The 22,657-nt window shown below is 38.2% G+C and overlaps 1 protein-coding gene across 1 annotated transcript; it reads right to left on the reverse strand.

Annotated features, from left to right (window-relative positions):
- Positions 1-1,833: 1,833 nt before the first annotated feature.
- Positions 1,834-21,783, reverse strand: DNTTIP2 (deoxynucleotidyltransferase terminal interacting protein 2). Its single transcript, XM_021690127.1, has 7 exons — positions 21,678-21,783; positions 19,032-20,677; positions 17,097-17,235; positions 14,005-14,100; positions 12,391-12,555; positions 10,896-11,005; positions 1,834-3,745 (listed from the first exon to the last, which is right to left on the reverse strand). Exons 1-7 carry the CDS (start codon positions 21,747-21,749, stop codon positions 3,652-3,654), a joined length of 2,322 nt encoding a protein of 773 aa, XP_021545802.1. The 5' UTR covers positions 21,750-21,783; the 3' UTR covers positions 1,834-3,651.
- Positions 21,784-22,657: the final 874 nt, after the last annotated feature.

A 22,657-nucleotide genomic window follows, 5' to 3' on the forward strand; every position in this document is an offset into this window, starting at 1 on the left:
GTTAATACAGTAACTCTCTTCATTTGTAAAACAGAGCCCAGAATCTTGGGCTCACTTCAATCTAGTTAGCAGCAACTCCTCCCTCAGGACAAAGGAAGGAGGTAGGTGGGGAGTACAATTTCCTAAATAACTATGAATTCAGTCCACTTAACCAGGCCAGAGCCTTCAGTGCCACACAAAGTGTGTGGGTCTTTTGGTTTTAGAGCAATTCAGTGCTATCCTGAAGAAAAATTTCGTATGTCCTCATTTTTTAAAAAAAATTACAAGGTGCTAATAAGCATGTTAGGGAAGTGTCTTGAACCTTCCAGATCAACTCCACTACTAGCTGAGTCACTGAGTGACCTCATTCGATACGCTGTAGAGTACAAACCACCCAGCTGAGCCCTGGCCCACCAAATCAGGATATGTGAGAACATGGTGGTGCTTTTGAGTCACTGAGTTTTGGGGGTAATTTGTTATGCACCGATAACTGAAACATCTACTGTCCACCACCCATCACCTAAAATAATTTTGCCTTCCTCACCATTCATGTTAAGTATTTACTGAGAACTTTTTTCCACTTCAGAACCTCTCTCCACTGTTATCCAACTTCACATTTCCTAAGTTCATTTTGAGGTTTTATTTCTTTGATAAAACACTGATCTGCTATGACATTTAATTACAGGTCATGCTATTAACCCTGCTTCTTGGGAAGCTATTAGTAATTGGAAGCATTCCTTCTTCACTTTTAAATTAGAAACACTTCTTCCTCACTTTTAACTTGTGCAATCATGAGAAGACCTGCATTTTACATCTCAATTGGTCAGATGCTTGTTAGAAAGCATTTTTTGTTTCAACCCTTACTGAAATCTTTCAGTAAAATGTTCTAGGTTATCACTCTGAACAATAGTTGTCAGTGACTGAGAGACTGAACTGAAAGTACATACCTCAGAAATGGTATTAACATTTTTGTCATTTGATGTTTTCTTGTAACTTACTAAGAGTGGGATCCTGTAAGTTTATCCCAGTTACTGAAGGTTGTATTGAACCCCCCTTTTCTTTTTCTTTAAAATCCTGCCATGTATCCTCTGGGCAGCCAAGTATAGCCTCTTATCAGACATCCTTTTATGCGGACCCATGAGAAGTTTCTCAGGTCTTAGGAATACTGGGGTTTCTCTAAAGCAGTTTTTATCTTCTAATAATAATGAACACAGAACTGATTTTTGTCTTAGATACTAGGAAGCTCAGGGCCCACCTTTACCAATTGTATTGGTATCACAGAATCATTTTATTAACTTTACCCTGGCTCCATCTGATTTCTTCCACTGTCCTTTTCCTCTCTCCCTAATTTCCTCACTTAACAAACTAGTTGTGTTATAGGCATTTTAATAAGTGGTCTTAAAAGCAGTGTGCAGCAAGATGGGGTGTTTCAGAAATCTTTCGAGCTCTTAACAGTATTTTAAAGGCCCTTCTTTCATTCGCACTCTACCATGTCCGCACTTTGTATGCTTTGTAATGCTTCTCAGTTGAGTCAGGGTACTTCCTCATAGTCAGGAAGCCTTAGACGAGTTCTAGTAAGTGAACCTTCAGTGACACAAGCCAAAAATCACTAAAACCTGCTTCTCAACAGAATTGCTTTGCTTAAAAAACCAAGGAAAATACATCCGTTATTCAAATATCCAGATATTTGCAGAAGGCTGGGAACACTAAGATCCTTCTGACCTTTACCTGTAATTATACTTTGTTACTCTTTAGTTTTGATGATTTAAAATAAATTTCTGAAGATCACATTTGAGATGAAGAAGCTGTATTAGCAGTTTCAGTTCCTTAAAATAAACATTAACAGAGGTGACTTTAAATGATTTTTAGTTGAATCATTTCAGTTTATTTCACTAAGTACTTTGTAATTGTTAAAAACTCTATCTTGTTCTAAGTGGCTTACAAAAATGTATATAATGAAATAAAATTAAAAATGAATCTGTGGAGACAACAAAAGAGAGCATGTTAAAATGTAACTAAAAGTAAATACTGAAAACACATACATCTAAGGTGGCTTAAGGACAGAGCCAGACTTAGAGCTTAGGCTCAGTTCTCTTTCCTTAGCACTGCCTTCTAATCCAGAAAGCTCTAATGCTGCTTTTTGTGTGGCAAAGATTAGAGGTCACTAATGTTGTTTTACTTGTAATACAAACCGTAACATCACAAATATGTCATGGCTGCAGTTTTCAAGTACCAAATAATTCAACCTATAGTAGCATTCATGAGTCAGAAACCATCCCAAAAATCATATGGTAGGTAAGAAGCTGATCCACGCCTTGACCCTGAGAAAAACTGGGTAAGTCCTCAACTTTCTGTGCACAGAGACATCAAACCAAATGATTAACAATTTTGAGTGTTCTTATGGCAGAATAGCATGAGTTGAAGCAATGTTCTGAGAACGACTCCTTCTGGAAGAATATGCAAAGGGTAAAACTAACTATTACTTCTTCTTCTTGTTTTGGTATTTAATTCTTTCATAGTGGGTCCTTATTTTACCCAGTGGAAGGCAAAACTTAATATTCTTGGAATAAAAGTTTTTCTGTAAAAGAGAACAGATAAGATACTTGCCTAACTCCACCTATGAATATCATTGTCAGTTCTATTACTAGGTTGGTTATGATCCCAAGCAATAAATACAAAATACGAAATTTTATATTTACTGAAATCCCAACAGTTTGCTGGGAAAATAGAGGTTCCATAAATAATGATATTAAAGGAAGAACCCACTAAGAAGCATTACGAGAAATGGCCAACACTCCTTAGGTACCACAAATAGATTAGTCAGGATGTATACTGCTATTGGAGATGAAATAAACTGAACCACTTTAAAATTATGTCTGACCAAGTTAAAATTATACTGATTTAATAAGCCTAATTCACCTGGAACACAACACTGACTCTGGATAAAATTAATCTTTCCTCCTGTTTCATTTCCTAAAGAAAACAGTTCTCTTGCTTCGTCCACCTTTAACCCAAACTTTCTAGGAAGTCTTCATTACCTTTTTAAGTCCTTTTTATATAGCTTCATTTAGTTCTTCTGTCATATACTAACATACATTTGCTCCAAGAATACTTTGGTTTCAACTGTGACTTTTATGCTCACAACAAGCAGATTTCTGTATCCCAGCTTTACCAATTTTCTGGACCTGAACTTAGAAAAGGGCATTTCGGGTATACCGTATCCCCTCTACACACAAACACACATGGCATTTCTGGTATACCATCTCCCCCTACACACACACACACACACGCACGCGTGTGCTTACTCTACTGTATTGTTTAGCTTTGTTCGTGTAATTTTAAAGTTTTCTGTATATGTTAACAAACTTTATACCTTCTAAATGTTTTTAATTCAATTTTCTTCAAATAACCAAGTGTTGAAAACTTTACAAAAATGTTATTCATCTTAAAATGGTTGAGGTTTCCCTTTTTCTCCCTCAAAGCGTCTAAGCATGGGTGGATCTTTTGTAGACACACCTGTTTTTATCCCAAAGAGTATATGATTGATTTGCCCTCAAGTTAACTTTTTTCAAACAGGGCCAGTCTATATTAATTTGTATGATGATGTTAATTTTCAAAACATCTTGAGTAAATAAAGGGAGATATAAAATACTATGGCTTGCTTGGTGAATCTTAATTGCGAAATTTCTTCTTCTTTCGAAACTTCTTTCCTGCTGCATTTGCTGCTTTTTCAGCCATGATCTCTGAGTACTTCCTTCGGTTATATCTAAAAAGAAAACCAAACTTTTAAGTTCTGAAGTATAACAGAAGTTAATGTAATGGGGGTGGTGATGGGGTGGCGTAACTAGTAAATCTCAAAAAATTGTTTGCATTTTCACTATTTTAGCATATTTGTACTAAATTACCATGTGGAGCCATATTTGGAGCTGGGGGACTGAGCAGTGACCAAGACAACTATAGTCCCTACCCTCGTAAAGCCTGCAGTCTAGTGAGAAAAAAATGGCAACTATAAGGGAGGGCTTTTGAAAACTTTCAACCACTGGAGGCCCATGTACCATATCCAGTTACCAGATGATATCAAATGCTTTAAAGATTTTTATAGGATGAAAATGTAAAAATAACAGACTGATGTAGAAGCAGGTATGAGGCTCCAACTATCTTTAAGCCAGACATTAAAGAGATCTGCAGTAAATCATTTTTGTTTTGTTCATGAAAATATATGTCAATGTGTAATGGGATGTTTTATTTTAAAAGGAATCAATAAATATTTTTAAAGTTTTTAAATTTTAATTGCCACTGTGGCAAATATTGATAAATGTAGTCCACAGAAGTTCAAAAGAAGGGCTTATCAGTACAGTTTGAACCTAATCAAGGATGGAAAAAATGAGATTAGAGCAGAAATAAAATAGAGATTAAAATAAAACAAAAAAGCCAGACTCATCAAGAAAAAAGAGAACTCAAAATCAGAAATGAAGAATTAACAGACGCCACAGGAATACAAAGAATTACAAGAGGATACTATGAAAAAGTATATGCCAATAAATTGGGACACAATCTAGAAAAAAAATGGATAGATTGCTAGAAACAGACAATCGTCTAAAACTAAATAATCAGGAAGAAATAGAAAATTTGAACAGATCTATTACTAGTAACAAAAGTGAATCAGTAATCAAAAGACTCCCAACAAAATTCAAGACCAGATGGATTCACAGCTGAATTCTTCCAAATATTTAAAGAAGAGTTAATACCTATTCTTCCCAAACTATTCCAAAAAATAGAAAAGGAAGGGAAACTTCCAAATTCATTTCACGAGGCCAGCATTTCTCTAATACCAAAGCCAGACAAAGACACTACAAAAAAAGAAACTACAGGTCAATATGCCTGATGAACAAAGACGCAAAAGTCCTCAACAAAATATTAGCAAACCGAATCCAACAATACATTAAAAACATCATTTACCATGATCAAGTGGGATTTAATCCATGCATGCAAGAGCAGTATGATATTTGCAAATCAATGTATATTGATAAGAAAAGAATAAAAACCGTATGATCATCTTAATAGGTGATCAAAAAAAAAAAAAAAGCAAACCATTTGTTGAGGTGTCTAGGTGGCTCAGTTGGTTAAGCGTTGGGACTCTTGATTTTGGCTCAGGTCATGATCTCAGGGTAGTGAGATCAAGCCCCGTGGTGGGCTTCCTGCTGGGCATGGAGCCTGCTTAGGATTCAATCTCTCTCCCTCTGACCACCGCCCCCCATCTTTTAAAGAAAGTCAAAGTGCAACATCCATTCATGATTTAAAAACTCTAAAAATCTATAAAAAAATTATCAAACTCAACACCCAAAGAACAAATGATCCAATCAAGAAATGGGCAGAAGACATGAACAGACACTTTTCCAAAGAAGACATCCACATGGCCAACAGACACAGGAAAAAGTGCTCAACATCGCTCGGCATCAGGGAAATCCAAATCAAAACCTCAACAAGATACCACCTCACACCAGTCAGAATGGCTAAAATTAACAAGTCAGGAAACGACAGATGTTGGTGGGGATGCAGAGAAAGGGGAACCCTCCTACACTGTTGGTGGGAATGCAAGCTGGTGCAGCCACTCTGGAAAACAGTATGGAGGTTCCTCAAAAAGTTGAAAATAGAGCTACCCTACGACCCAGCAATTGCACTATTGGGTATTTACCCCAAAGATACAAATGTAGGGATCCAAAGGGGTACATGCATCCCGATGTTTATAGCAGCAATGTCCACAATCGCCAAACTATGGAAAGAGCCAAGATGTTCATCGACAGATGAATGGATAAAGAAGATGTGTGTGTGTATACACACACACACACACACACACACACACACACACAGAGGAATATTATGCAGCCATCAAAAGGAATGAACTCTTGCCATTTGCAACAATGTGGATGGAACTGGAGGGTATTATGCTGAGCGAAATAAGTCAATCAGAGAAAGACAGGTATCATATGATCTCATGATATGAGTAATTCTTAATCTCAGGAAACAAACTGAGGGTTGCTGGAGTGGTGGGGGGTGGGAGGGATGGAGTGGCTGGGTGATAGACAATGGGGAGGGTATGTGCTATGGTGAGTGCCATGAATTGTGTAAGACTGTTGAATCACAGACCTGTACCTCTGAAACAAATAATACATTATATGTTAAAAAAAAAAAAAAAGAGAGAGCAGGAAGAGAAAAATGAAGGGGGGGAATCGGAGGGGGAGACGAACCATGAGAGACTATGGACTCTGAGAAACAAACTGAGGGTTCTAGAGGGGAGGGAGGTGGGGGGATGAGTTAGCCTGGTGATGGGTATTAAAGAGGGCACGTACTAAATGGAGCACTGGGTGATATATGTGAACAATGAATCATGGAACACTACATCAAAAACTAATGATGTAATGTATGGTGATTAACATAACATAATAAAAAAAAAACTCAACAAAGTGGGTTTAGAGGAAACATACCTCAACACAATAAAGGCCACATATGAAAAATACACAACTAACGTGATACCCGATGGTGAAAAGCCGAGAACTTTCCCCTCTAAGATTAGGAACAAAGCAAGGATGTCCATTCTCACTGCTTTTATTCAATATAGTACCAGAAATCCTAGCTGCAGCAATTAAATAAGAAAAATAAAAGGCATCCAAATTGGGAAGGAAGAAGTAAAACTCACTATTTACAGATGACATGACACTACATAAAGAAAACCTTAAAGACACCATCAAAAACTATCAGAATAAATGAATTCAGTTAAGCTGCAGGATACAAAATTAATATACCGAAATGCTGTGTTTCTATACACTAATAACAAAGTAACAAAGAAAAGCTAAGAAAACAATCCCATTTACAATTGTACCACAGAAAGAACAAAATACCTAGGAATAAATTTAACCAAGGAGATTGAAAGACCTATACTCTGATAGCTGTAAGACACTGATGAAAAAAATTGAAGACAACACAAACAAATGGAAAAATATCATGCTCATGGAAGAATACTCTTAAAATGTCCATAGTACCCAGTGGCAATATACAGATTCAATGTAATTCCTAGCAAAATATCACAATAGTACTTTTTGCAGAGCTAGAACATGTAATCCTAAAATTTGTATGGAACCTCAAAAGACCTCAAATAGCCAAAGCAATCTTCAGAAAGAACAACAAAGCTGGAGGTATCATAAACCCAGATTTCAAGATATACTACAAAGCTAAAGTAATCAAAACAATGAGGTACTGGCACAAAAACAGATCAGTGGAACAGAAGAGAGCCCAGAGATAAACACACACTTACATGGTCAATTAATCTATGACAAAGGAGGCCAGAATATACAATGGAGAAAAAGTCTTTTTAATAAATGGTGTTGGGAAAACCAGCTACATGCAAAAGAATGAAACTGGACCACTTTCTTATACCACACGCAAAAATCAAAATGGATTAAAGACCTACATGTCAGACCTAAAACCGTAAAACTCCTAAAAGAAAACATAGGCACCAATCTCTCGGGACATTAAGTCCTAGCAATAAAATATTTATGGATAGGTCTCTTCAGGCAAGGGAATAAAATTGAAAATAAACAAGTGGGACTACACCAAAATAGAAAGCTTTTGCAGAGCAAAGGAAACCAATAAAACAAAAAGGCAACCTACTGAATGGAAGATTTATGTGCAAATGATTAAAGAGTTATAGCCAAAATATATAAGTAACCTACACAACTCACACCAAAAAACCAAACAATCTGATTAAAAAATGGTCAGAGGATCTGAACATTTCCCCAAAGAAGATATACAGAAGGGCAACGCACACATGAAAAGATGCTCAACATCACTTATCAAAAGGCAAATGCAAATCAAAATCCCAGTGCGACATCACATCATACCAGTCAGAACGGCTGGTATCAAAAATACAAGAAATAACAAATGTTGGCAAGGATTTGGAGAAAAGGGAACCTTCATGTACTGTTTGTAGGAATGTAAATTGGTGTACCACCATTGAAAACAGTATAGAGGTTCCTCAAAAAATTAAAAATAAAAATACCATATGACTTAGTAATTCCACTACTGGGTATTTACCCAAATAAAACAAAAACACTAACTCAAAAGGATATATGCACCCCAGCATTATTTACAATAGCCAAGATATGGAAGCAACCCAAGTGTCCCATCAATAGATGAATGAATAAAGATGATGTGAGACACAGACATATACAGACAGACACACACACACACAATGGAATATTACTGAGCCATATAAAAGAATGAAATCTTGCCATTCAGGACAACATGGATGGACCTAGAGGGTATTAAGCTGAGTGAAGTAAGTCACGCAGAGAAAGATAAATACCATATGATTTCACTTATAAGTGGAATCTAAAAAAGCAAACAGAACAAACTCTCAAATACTAGTCAGAATGCCTAGTATCAAAAAGAAGTAACAAGTGTTAGTGAGGATGTGGAGAAAAAGGAACCCTTGTGCTTTTGTTGGTAGGAATGTAATTTGGCACAACCACTATGGTTGCACCAAAACAGTATGGAGGTTCCTCAATAAACTGGTGGTTGCCAGAGGTGGGGGATGGGTGAAATAGGTGAAGGGGATACTGCAAACCTCCAGTTATACAGTAAGTCCTGGAGATGAAAAGTACAGTATCGGCAATAGCGTCAATAATATTACAACAGTGTTGTATGGTGACAGATGGTGACTACACTTGGAGCAGTGAGCATTTTGTAATGTACAGAATTGTCAAATCACTACACTGCATACCTGGAACTAATGGAACACTCTAAGTCAATTATACCTCAACAAACAAAACCAAAAACCACATACAACACAGAAAATCACATTTTTCCTGTGTATTACACTTACTTCTTCTGTCCCAAGACATTCCTACTAATGAACATATGCCGCATTAAATACATTCAATGAAGTTTCCTATCCCAAAGTGTTCAGAGGCCAGAAACTTCTTAAAGAGAATGTTGTAGAAGGAATTAAAACATTCCATGGAGATGGGCTAGTAGAGGTTTCACATAGTGTGATACATAAATTTAGGTGGTAGACAATATTCACTTTAAGCAACGTATTTATCCTCATGGGCATTACAGAAATTATAAGCCAACAAACCCATTTACAGTAGACAATATAAAGTTTCCTTTTAAAATAAAGCAGGCAGCATACAGATAATGCAAACATTGTGAAAATGGTACTCAGTGACTAAAGTATGGGAACAATGAACTAAGAACACTACCTCTAACCTGCAATTTTATGAGTTTCATTCTACAAAATTTCTAGTTTACTCCCCCAACTTCCTCACGCTATTACTTTTTAGTGAAAGCACTATCAACACTGCTGTGATTTCTGAGATTGCTATCATCAAGATTACAAAATACAGGTCAATTTTTAACCAGAACACAGTTAACATGCTTGCACCATGCCTGTGTGGGGATGGAGAAAAAGGCTTGAGAGATAGTTAGGAAATGGGAGAGACTGCCAGGATGAATGTGGACCGAAGGAGGAGGTGTCAAGGACTTGGGTGATGGATGGATGGTCATGCTGTTCAGTCATGAGATACAGAGCACTAGGAGAGGATTAGATTGTACAGGAAAGGCCAAGTTAACTCATAGAGGTGCTTATGAGAAACCCCTGGATGTTCCTGAGGCTGCAGCTGGATATGTGGGTCTAGACTCAGGAGCGATCTGGATTACACATCCTGCATTTGGAAGCCAACAGTATATACATTATAATTAAAACCCTGCAGGGGATGAGATTTCCAAGGAGAGCGTAATAAGTGAGAAAAGAGCACTGCTTATTTCTAAAAATCTTTACCATTACCCAGACTAATTAAATGGCTTACATACATAACATTTGTGTTAAATCTGTTTTCCATGCTGACAAAGTTTTTAAAACGCTTAACAGTTCTTTTCACTTTTGCTATTAAACCAATCTGGAAGTTCAACAAGGGTTTCTATATGAGGTATGCTTTTAAATCTCCTATAATATATACATAACTGCTTCAAGTACATTTAAACATATTCCCAAATGCTCCCATCTTAAAAAAAAACCTCCAACTCCATGCCTACTACTAGTCTTGCCTCTCTCCCTCTTCTCAAACTTCAAAGAACTGTTTCCATTTCTTCATTTTCAACAAACTCTCCAATCCTCTCCAGTCTGGTTTCCTCCTCATCACTCCCCTAAAACTCCTGGCAAGAATATTTTGACCTCCATGTATATCCAAAGGAAGTTTTTAGTTTTTCTTTTTTTTTTGGTTTTATTTAAATTCAATTAATTAACATACAGTGTATTATTAGTTTCAGAGGTAGAGTTTGGTGATTCATCAGTTGTATGTAACACCCAGTACTCATTACATCACATGCCCTCCTTAATGCCCATCACCCAATTTGATCTCTCAGCAGCAATTATTCCTGTTAACCACTCCCTCCAGTTTGTATCTGCTCGAAATATTCTCCTTCTTTGACTTCTGTGACACTATGCCATCCTGGTTTTCTTAATAACCTCTTAGCTATTCTTTCCTAGTCTCCTTTGCAGGCTCATTCTCCTCTAGCCAGTCAAATATTTTCAAGCTTCCATCTCAAGCAATGGTTCTAAACTGGGAATGCTTATGCCCAACAAGGGATATGTGGAAATGTTGCGCCCAACATTTTTGTCACAAATTGGGGATGGGGTGCTTCTGGCATCTAGTAGGTAGAGGCCAGGGATGTTGTTAAACATTCTACAATACACAGGACAGTTCCCCCCAATAAAGAATTATCCCACCCAAAATGTAAATAGTGCTGCTGTTGAGACACTGTGCTAAAGCCATTTAAAAATTACTTGAAATTTTAAGGTTTATGTATATTCTAAAGGAAAACATACATAATACAAAGTGAAACATAAATTCCTTTACCTTCTGAACTCAGAATCAGCCAGCAATTCTTCCACAATAGTTCTCTTCCTTTGTTTTTTGGGAATTCGTGAATGGTAGAAGTCAGCTGGATTGTCAACAATGGTTCCAATCTATGAGCAATTGATTGAAATAAGTCATGCAATACTTGAATGCTAAATTGCTTTCGTATTTCAGGGTAGCTCTAACAAAGTCTATTTATAGAAAGGAATGGAAAACACAACTTAAATGATATCAATACTAAAGTCAGTTTGCCATTTTTTAAAGCAAAAATAAGTCACTTATTCAATTGGCACTGGGTCCTACTAATGACATTTCATTAGAATTTATAATAAAAGGCCAAAAATCCTTTTATATAATTTAGCACTAGGCAGGACAGTAAATTCTTGATGAACACTGTAACTAGAAAAGTGGGACAGAGAATATCAATTCTTTTTTTAGTCTCCCAATTTAATAAAATTGACACATAAACTCTACTATATACCTCTTTGGTCTCCTAGGTCATCATAAATGCTACCAGCATAGAACCTTCTTAGTAACCACTCTGCATTTGTTCCTACATTCAACCAAGTAAAATTTACAGTGTCCACTATGTGCCACATACTGTGCTAAGTGTTTGGGAAATAAAGACAAAGAATATCTGGTCCCTGCCAGCAAGGAGCCCATAGTCTTAAGGAAAATCCACAGACAAGTAACTAAAAGATTAAAGCATAACATAATTATTATGCTAAACAAAACACTATAGATGCCCTCAAAAAAAAGTGACCAACTCTACCTAAGGGAAGTCAAGGTTCCTCCAAGTGTGTTGGAGCTTAAGAGGGCTACGTGACAGAAGAGCTGGTGAGCGGGTCTGAGTGCAGACTGTATAGACTCTATTCTACAGACAGAGAGCAGACCTGGAGGTAAAGGACTATTAGAGTAATTCAGATAAGTGACAAGAAAGAACAGAATGAAGGTGACGGCTACCAGAGGGTGAATCATCTGGATTTTCATCTGGAAACACTTTGAAAACCAACTTTTAACTTATTTTCAGCATTTGCCTGGGGATGCCCCTTTATCTGGAGAAGAAGAGTTTGGTGCAAATGATTCCCTATTTCCTCCTCCATCATGTAAGTCTTCTTGCTGTTAGGCTAATACTATTCATATATGGTACACCCAGCTTAGAGGTTCCATAACTTTTAGAGGTATGACCTGGAAACTTTAGGCTAATACTGTTAGGCTAATACTATTCATATATGGTACACCCAGCTTAGAGGTTCCATAACTTTTAGAGGTATGACCTGGAAACTTAGTTACTATCTGCAACACCTTCTCTCTATATGGAATGCCATTACAAGCTGGTGGCCAAAAGGTTGTCTGAATTGGGTTCTGCCCATTATTATACAGCGTAAGCAGATGTGCCCTATAAATATTCACCTATTTAAAGAGTAAACAGTAAGAACACTATAATGCCTTCTGAACTAAAATCCACAGAACATCACCGCCATTTGTTTCATACCTGGAAGTACTTGGGGAAGCCATCCCTATCATTTTTCTTGTAAAACCTTTTTGGGTCCATGCTAGCTCTCATCTTCAGTGCTCTGAGATCATTTTTTAGTTCATCTGTCAATTCTGGAGCTTTCATACCAAACCAGCCATCACCTGCTGTTTTCTGTCGTTCTTTCTGAAATTCAGATTTCAAAAATAATTAAACAGAAAATTCTAACTTTAATAAGCAATGTATAAACTATATCTCATTCCCTCCAAAATGATATACACAAAAAACTTCATGAATTAAAAACAAATGAGGTTACTTAACAGAATGTATTAGTCCCCAGATTCACTTTTCATAAAAGAAGCTAAATCACAGTGTTTTCTTTGGTAAATTAGGCACAGTATTATCAGTTTCATAAATGAGGGCTCCTTAAAATTTATTTTTTTTTTATCTTAGTAAGAACTGCTGACTTGCAGGGGCGCCTGGGTGGCTCAGCCAGTTAAGTGTCTGCCTTCAGCTCAGATCATGATCCTGGGGTCCTGGGATTGAGCCCCGAGTCAGCTCCCTGCTTAGCAGGGAGTCTGCCTCTCCCTCTCTTGCTGCTGCTCCCCCAGCTTGTGCTCTCTCCCTCTCTCAAGTAAAATAAATAAAAATTAAAAAAAAAAAAAAAAAGAAGGGCGGACTTGCTGGGAGAACAATACACAGCTTCAATTTTTATTGTGCAGTACAGCCTACACAAGAGATAATGTATAAAAACATTTTCACTTCTGGAGCTTATATTTAAATATTAACAATTTTATTCAGTCACCAAGGTGACTCAAAGTCACTCCAACAAGTCCAGAAATCTGTATTATTTCTAAAATTTAAAAAAAAGTTACATTTTTTTGGAAACTCCTAGCAAGTTATTTACTTAATTTTATTTTTATTTCATTCATACATTATGGAGTGTCTACCATGTGCCAGCATGTTCCCTATTAGTGATGAGACATTACTGGTGCACCACCCTCAAATTTCCTTCAAGCTCTCTTAATAACTTCTTTACACTTATTAGCTGAAATGGCAGATGGAAACAATCCCCTATTTTTACAAAAGAAAAGAGTTTCCTATCCTCTCACTGGGCAGACTACAGAGGCCTGGGTTTTTAGGTGCCTACATTAAGGTCCCTACAAAGGCCTGCAATGGAGCTCTTAGCTCTTGGTGAACAGTACCTATAAGCCAAGAAGTATGGACAGTGACCTTATATGCTGGCTGTCACTGTTTTAAGAAAGGGGGGGAAAAAAAGCTGTTCTCTATGTGCACCACTTGGTGCACTTTCACTTTGTGAAAATCTATATCAATTGTGTTTATGGAACTATATTTTATGGGCCCTTAAATTTGTGATAACTTTCTTTGCAAATATATATTTTTAAAGATTTTATTTTTATTATTTTTTAAAATTTAATTTTTTAAAGTAATCTCTACACCCTATGTGGGGTAGAACTCAAAACCCTGAGATCAAGAGTCGCATGCTTTACTGAATGAGCTAGCCAGGTGCCCCGAAAATACATATTTTTAAATTATACAACCGTGTTGTATAAGCCGAATATATATAGTCAAACACACCTCAACAATTTAAATAATGAGAGTCACTATACTTACTCTGCGTTTTTTCTGAAGTTGATGCTTTGATTCACTATATGGTGGGACACAGTAGTTTTTTTCAAAATCAGGAGTAATGACGGCTTTCTGCAAAAGCTATAAAAATATTAAAGTGGTTTTAAGATAGTATCAGATACCATATAATTTTTTTTTTTTTAAAGATTTTATTTATTTATTTGAGACAGAGAGAATGAGAGACAGAGAGCATGAGAGGGAGGAGGGTCAGAGGGAGAAGCAGACTCCCTGCCGAGCAGGGAGCCCGATGCGGGACTCGATCCCGGGACTCCAGGATCATGACCTGAGCCGAAGGCAGTCGCTTAACCAACTGAGCCACCCAGGCACCCCCAGATACCATATAATTTTTTCCAACATCTCTTGCCTTATAAGAGAAGTATCTCCCACACTGACGACTACTCCAAATATATTAACCCTCTTTATACACAACCATACTACTGCAAAGTTGTTTCGGTCCTTAAGTCTGTAAATTATATCACAATAAAAATGCTTTAGAAGGCACACTGAAGGATTATTTTAGGAAACTTCATTTATTTTAAATTTCTTTTTCTAAACTGAATCAGCACATATCAGATTTACATTAATGTGTCTAACGTATTTATTGGCTTACTAAACCAGCCACTTGCACCAAACTGGAAAATAAAGTCAACAGGAACAAATGCCAAAATGGCTCTTGAAGTCTCTGAAAACAACCAACCAACCAACCCTAACTAGTCTTTAATAAGTTCTTTTGATGTTGGTAAAACAGCTTCTTCGGATCTAAGAAGACTGTATTATTAATACGTACAGTGATACAGATTCGATTAAACAACATATACATCTATCTAGATAAATCTTTTTGCAATTCAACAATATATCTTAGATGCTCTTTCAGTATTAATTCACACATAGATCAACTTCATTCCTTTTAATAGCTGTTACACACTAACATTTTTCTTCTGACATTTAGTTTAAGTCTCCATCAAACCTTTTTCCATTGAACACTGTAAACATCATCTCTGCACACTTGTGATTATTTTTGTATGATTCCAAAATGCATCACTTAAATATTGACAGGTACTGCTAAATTGCCTTGCATTCAAGTAATTTGTTAAGTCCTACCAACAGTTAATCAGTGCCCTTTTCCTTTACATTGCCACCAGCACTGGGATTATCTTTTTGTGTGTTCTCACTGGTGCCTCATGGCTGTTTTCCTTTGCTGTTGATCATCTTTTTGTGTATTTATTAGCTATGTATAAGTGTTTTGTGGGAGAACACCTGTATTCACAGAACACTGGTATTTTGTATCTTAGTGGTATTAACCTATGGTCTTTTACTTGTCTTTGTTAAGGTGTTAATTGTGAAAGTTTTAAAATTTTGTGTAGTCAAACCTGTTAATCTTTTCCTAAATGACTGCTGCATTCTGTTTGCATAGGATGAACAAATACTGTCATTAATACTGTTTACGTCACTAAAAGGTCTTCAGGATAATTCGTCATCTCCCATAGGGTATGAACTAAAGAAGACTGCTCCTTGGCCCTCGAAACAGTTCACAGAAATACTGATTTGGTAACATTTGAAATTATCAATTCAGAAATCCCCAAATCCCCTAGAAGTTTCTAGATAGTAGAGAAGCAGTCTAGACTTTCGAGCTTGATATTTATTTGCCAGATTATTAAGAGCTTTAGGACAGTGGTTCTCAACTGGGAGCAAATGACAATGTTTGAAGACACTTTTGGGGTGTATGTGCAGAGGGGTGTGGGGGGGTGGATGCTATTGACAACTAGTGGGTAGACATGAGGGATGCTGCTACATATCCTACAATGAATAAGACAGCCTCCCACAACAAAGAATCATCCAGCCCAGGTTGAGAAATCCTGTTTTAGGAATATAAAGCTAAAAAAACAGTAAAATGACAATTACAATATGATCAATAATGAGTCAAATCTATACTTGGTGTTGCAGAAGCACAGAGGAGGTGGTGGAGAGGACTAGAGTCAGAGAATGTTTCCCAAAGGCAGTGATCTATGATCTCTGCACTGGCCTGGGAAAGAGCAGGGTATGTTCAGGGAACTACAGTAGTCTTCAGTGGTAGAACATAGCAGGTGGACAGAGCTGAAGGAACAGAAGCACCTTGAACGTTTTGAGGGACTTAAACAGGAGAATATCATAGTCAGGTTTGTGTTTCATTTCGTTTTGTTTTGAAGTAGTATCTACCCCCAACATGGGGTGCTAACTTACAACCTGGAGATTAAGAGTTGCATGCTCTTCTGACTGAACCAGCTAGGTACCCTTTTTTGTTTTTAAAAAGAGAAATCTACCAAAAGTACAGAGGGCGGCTTGGAGAAAAGAGTAAGGAGGCTATTGCAGAAGTGTAGATGAAAAACAAAGGCCTGCCACTGGCCAGTGACAGTGGGGTGAAAAGGAGGGAACAAAGTAGAGTATGTTAGCAACAGCATCTGCTAGGTTCAGTGACTGACTGCAAAAGGAAAAGAGTTTGGCATCATTAACCAGGCCAGAGAATACTAAAGTAGCAGCTGGTTCAGGTAGGGAAGCGAAGGAGGGCAATTAGGGAGGTCAGGTGCCTGAGCACATACGAATAAACAGACGAGAGACACAACAGGATTTAAAGACCTGGAAGGACAGCAAGGCTAGAGAATACAGATTTGGAGAAGCCATGCCATGAGACTTAAGCTGAGGGTTTGGATGAGATGACCTACCCTGTAATTCCCTTCTGAAATTTCATGTACAATTTTATGCCTATGTGAACATGTATATTTTTCCTGGTGGGGGGAATTGGCACCCACAGTTTTCAGATTCTCAACAGTATCCATACCAGTTATGAACGAAAAATACAGCAAGAAAAGAGAAGAAAACACAACCCCTAGGATAAATGATGGGTGCAAGAGGAATGCTGATCCTGTATTAATTTATTTTTCAAGTGTTATCTTTTATAGCTAGGACTTTAAGGGGAAAAAAGGAGCACGGTAGGCTAATGTGGTTTCACTGCAGGAAAATTAGTCTCTTACCAAAGACTAATCATGTCTAGAAGTGATCGGTTAGTTCTATGAAAACCAATAGTACACTATGTAACTTACCTCTTTTTTCTTTTTCTCTTTGATCTGTGTTAGGGTTCTCTTGTTCGACTGTAGTTTGTCTGCATTGAAATTAATATACAAACCACCCAACTGCTTGATACTCATACCAGGGTCTATGCTACTGCTTGTCAACTTCAGGCTGAAAGAGAATGATCACTTAAAGATCAAGTAATCATATCAAAATGGAAACAACTGAGGCTGTATTTTTAAAATTACTTTTTTCTTCTCTCCCCTTTTACTGCCAATGATACCCCCCAAAAAATGACATCTTATTTTTACAATGGAGTTTCTGAAAAACTGAAACACATGTTTTTAAATCTAGTAAAATCATTTAGAAGAAAATTCCAGGATGAATAATGAATGAAAAAAGTTTTTTGGGAGCACATCTAAATCTATTCCTCAGATTAACTTAAAGAGGATTAAGACTATATGCCAGTAGACTTCATAAAGGGATTTTATAAAGAAAAGAATTGCAAAGAGGAGATAAATCTGGCAATTCAGCTCAACTTCATATACAGATGAGTTAACAAACGTACATACCTCTATCTCTAAAACCCAATGACAAAGACAGGTTCTGAACTTCCAGGTTATCCAAACTTAGAATGTTTTTCTGGGTAAATAAGGGTATTTGGTAGTGCCTCTAAATCAGTGAGTTTTTTTTGTTTTTTTTTTTAAAGATTTTATTTATTTGACAGAGAGACACAGCGAGAGAGTTGGTACACAAGCAGGGGGAGTGGGAGAGGGAGAAGCAGGCTTCCCGCTGAGCAGGGAGCCTGATGCGGGGCTCGATCCCAGGACCCTGGGATCATGACCTGAGCCGAAGGCAGATGCCTAACGACTGAGCCACCCAGGCGGCCCTAAATCAGTGAGTTTTAAACAGTGGTGAACATCTGTATTTCTCACCAGAGATTTTCAAAAATACAGAAATCATAGCCCATATCTACCAAATCAGTTGGATCTGGGCTCCTGCTATATTTATGTAATAAGAATTTCTACTTTTATATTACTGAAAAGTCCTTTTTATAAGCAAATACATTTGGACTTCCAGATACTTTCCTCCCTAATTATTCATATAAACTGAGCAGCTGAAAGCTTTGATCAACCTCTACTGGAAAGTGAAATCATTCTACTGCAGTGGTTTGGCAGTGATTCTCAACCCTAAAGGTATATTAGAATTATCCTGGGGAGGAGTGTGGCTTTTAAAAAATAAATATGCTTGAGGCTAGCCTCAGAGATTTCTTTCATTGGTTTAGAGTGAAAACTGGGCATCTGTTATAGACTCTGGCCAAGGATGTATTTCCAGTGGATACAGGGCCACCAGAGCCCTGTGCCTAAGAAAAACAAATTTAAAACAGAAAAAAAGAAACTAAAGAAATAGCCCCCAAAGTTAGCACTTTTCAATGGGTGACAGGATTATAGGTGATTATTTTTCAACTTCTCTACAATTAGGTTGGAGAAAAGATAAAAGTTCCTTTCCTTCCCTTTTATGTTGCTCTTAACAATCATGCAGGAAAATCTTAGATGATTTCGAATAGATCACTGGTGGGAGAAATATGACTAACAGGCACGCATAGACTAGGGAAATGCTGGATAAAAGAGCTCTTCCAGGGGCGCCTGGGTGGCTCAGTTGTTAAGCGTCTGCCTTCGGCTCAGGTCATGATCCCAGGGTCCTGGGATCAAGCCCCGCATCGGGCTCCCTGCTCCGCGGGAAGCCTGCTTCTCCCTCTTCCACTCCCCCCTGCTTGTGTTCCCGCTCTCGCTTTGTCTGTCAAATAAATCTTTTTTTTTTTTTTTTAAAGAGCTCTTCCATAAAGAACCTGAGGCAGTAGCTTTCTCAATTCTCATGTTTTCTAATATTTTATATTTTTATATTTTAAATCAGCCGCTTGAAATATGTATCAAAAACTTACTTTTAAAAATAGAGGTAAAACTTACAGTTTAGACTTTGTGTTATTTAGTAATTCGTCTTCATCACTAAACTCACTATCTTTGTTTCTGTCATGGTCTGATGGTTCTTCACTTTTTTCATCCTCTTCCTCCTCTTTTTCCTCCTCAATGGCAACCTCACTTGCCTTGTCTCCCTCATCCAAGTAAAAATGTTTATCAGTACTCAATCCAGGAGTTGTGTCAATTACAAACAATGCATTGTCACATGACATATTTTCTGATTCTCCATTTAATGATTCCTTTTGACCATTATTTTCAACAAAACACACAGTATCCTCTTCATTCTCACTATTTTCAGACTGCTGGCTTTCATCACTGCTGAGAACTAATAAAACAGAATCACCTTTGTCCAGGGATGTGTGGAGCTCAGACTTGAATAGTTTGGTTTCACACTCAAAATCTACATCCCTTCCTTCATTCCTATCTTCACTGATACCTGTAACTGTGCACTCTTCTTCATCACTACCAGTATCACCAAATCCTGTCAAGTCACTTGTTTTTATGGTGCTCTTTCTCTCTTCATTCCATCTGTCCACTTCCACCACTGCAAATGATTGAGCTAATGATTTCATTATAGCCTCACAGTTCAGATTTGAGGGCTCTGATGTGGTCTTATTATTTTGGGGGGTTGAATGCCTTTGAGAAACTAACTGCTGAATGCCAGTGTCCTGAGGTTCAGAAAGGCTCTCCAACTGAGAATTTTTCTTATTTATTTCTTTTTCCTCATCTACTATTCCCTTGGTTTCTTCATCTAAATTCTTACTATTCTGCCTTATTTCTTTGAGAGATGCAACACTGGCCTTTTTCTCTTCTCTTATATTAAAACGTTGGCATTTTTGCACTGTTTGTTTTTTTTCTGAATTTCTGTGGAAGGAATCATCATCGAAGTCATTATGAATTTCATTATAGAAATTTGGCTTATTTATCTGAGGAAGAGATCTTACCAGTAAACAAGTTGTTTGTCTGGTATCTGAATCCTTTGAATTCATAGGCACATTTATGATTTGCTTTTCATTTTCTGGTACAATGTCAGTATCTTTCTCCTCAGTTTGTGCGTTTAATTTCTTCTGCATACTTCTCGTTCTCATAGTTGCAACTCCAGAAAATGAAGAAATGTCTGAGTATGATGACTCAGCATCAGAAATAGCTTCTGCATGTAATTCTTGGCTTGGGTCTCTTACAGATTTAGCCTTACTTCTTCTGGTCCTTGTAGTTATTACTGTGGGCGGCACAATTCTAGAAATACCTGAGACATGTGATTCAGCTTCAGAGTCATCGTCATTGTCTTCTTCAATATGAGACTGATTTACTGGAGTTATTTTCAGCCTTTTCCGAACACTGGGCACTGGAGTGCATGCAACTAAGATCTGCCGTCTCCTAGTTACTCTTAAAATGGGATCCTGGAGCTCAGATACAGAAGAACAATTTGACTCTGCTTCAGAGGTCTCTCCATCAGTAGATGGTTTGTTTATTTCAGATAATGAGACTGTAGTTTCGCTCTTCCTCTTTCTGGTTTTAGGAGTTCTAGAGACTTGACTTTGTACCCTAGTGGTCTGTGATTCAGCAGTAGTTGGGTCAACAGGTAGACATTCCTTCCTGACTTTTGGATGTGCGTGAATTCTTTTAGCAGAATTCTGTAAGCCAGAATAAATACACTGTAATTTAGGTAGGACTGGAACTAGGGCACTCCTCTCAGGAGAACATTTTAAGAGGATACTAAAAAAACTCAGTAAACAAGATTAATACAAAACCACTACCACCACCCATAAAACAAAACACCTAAATACTAAATCGAACACTGCATTTGCAAGGCCCTGCCTCACAACCACCAGTACCCATGATTTTTAACAATAAAAAACAAAAAACATATACTGGATCTGACTCTGCATTTGCAGGACCCTGCTTCACTCGCCTCACCCGAGACCTAGATCTAATTTTAGGGAGCAAAACAATTAATTGAAAAAATTTTCTGCAGGTAAGTATCAAATGCCAAATATGCTTGGTGGACCTACATTCTGACACAGAGAGGAAGAGAGAAGAAATATTAACTGAGCACAGATGTGTTTAGGAACACACACACAAATGGAATCATTCGCTACCCTTACCTTTACATACATAAATGAATTAACGCTCTATTCCCTTCGTCGCAGAATCAGAGCCAGCGGACGACTAGAACCACTGAGAGCCACCAGGAGGCGTCACTGCAGCCTTCCCCACTCCAGAATAAAGTGCTGTGGGGCCACTACCAGCTCCCCACGTGACAACGGTAACCTCCTCTTCAGCCCTAATTATAGTTAAGACTCACACTTGGTAGCCGAAATTAAGCCTCCTTCGTACGGTTTTAATAGGTTAAAAGGCCTCAGCTGTTCATCTGCCATTACGAAGGTGAACTACCCAAAGCAAGTTACCTGACCTCTCTGTTCCATGCTAAGGACTGTCTTAAACGACCATAGCGAGGACTGAAGAGGAAGCTACGGGCTTAGCACTGGGTCTGACACAGCAGCGCGCGACAAGCTCGGGCCCTTTCCGCCGCTCCTCCTCACGCTGCTCCGCCAGACCTTCGCGCCGCCCTATCACCCTAAGTGCCGCTCTGTGAAGCAGCGGCAGAAATGAGAGCGCTCTGCCATCTCCTACCTTCTGCTGGGAGTTTTCAGCCAACGTGGCTTGGACCGTGGCCTGAGGCCTCCCAGACCTGGTCACCACCATCCTCCCGGCTCGCGGCCACCTCGGCCTGCCTCTGTTCCGGCGCCCCGGAAATACGTCAAAGAAGCGTCTCGCTCGCATTTTCCGCGAGGATCCCGTAACTAACGAGAATCTCGTACTGGCCTCCGGCCCACGGACCTGGGTGAGGGGGGGTCTGACCTAGGGTTTCCTAAGGCCACGGTTTCGAACGTTCACTCCAGTGCGGTTAAATTCAGACCCACCGGCCTCTGGCAGGGAGACACCTTCGTTGGGGCGGCGAAACCGCAGTGACGGAGGGCCCTCGTCCCAGTTTAACACAAACGAATTGGAAAATCGCATCTTCTTTCCAACTTCAACCATCCTCTCATGTTTGGTCTTAATGTAGTCATGGGTGTGACCCAGTGAGGCGTTTGCATTATTATTTTTTTTTGTAACGACGTACTCTTGTCTTATTCGTGAAATTAAATATTAATTTTTTATTAATAAAGTCGAAAGACTCGGTTAGGGTAAAGATGTATTTTTTAAATGTTCCAGAAACTCAGAGACTAGGAGGCTGTCTAAAGGTAAGATGGTGACTAGGAATCGGAAATAAGCAGAAAAGAAGAAATGTTAAATTTTATTTTTTTAATTTTTAATTTTTAAAGATTTTATTTATTTGAAAGAGAGAGACACAGCCAGAGAGGGAACACAAGCAGGGGGAGTGGGAGAGGGAGAAGCAGACTTCCCGCTGAGCAGGGAGCCTGATGCGGGGCTCCATCCCAGAACCCTGGGATCATGACCTGAGCTGAAGGCAGACGCTTAACGACTGAGCCATCCAGGCACCCCTATTTATTTATTTTGTAAAGATTTTATTTATTTGACAGAGCACAAGTAGGGGGATCAGGCGAGGGAGAAGCAGACTCCTGCTGAGCAGGGAGCCTGATGCAGGGCTC

The sequence above is a fragment of the Neomonachus schauinslandi genome, chromosome 4 (genome assembly GCF_002201575.2).
Source record: "Neomonachus schauinslandi chromosome 4, ASM220157v2, whole genome shotgun sequence".
Classification (NCBI taxonomy): domain Eukaryota; kingdom Metazoa; phylum Chordata; class Mammalia; order Carnivora; family Phocidae; genus Neomonachus; species Neomonachus schauinslandi.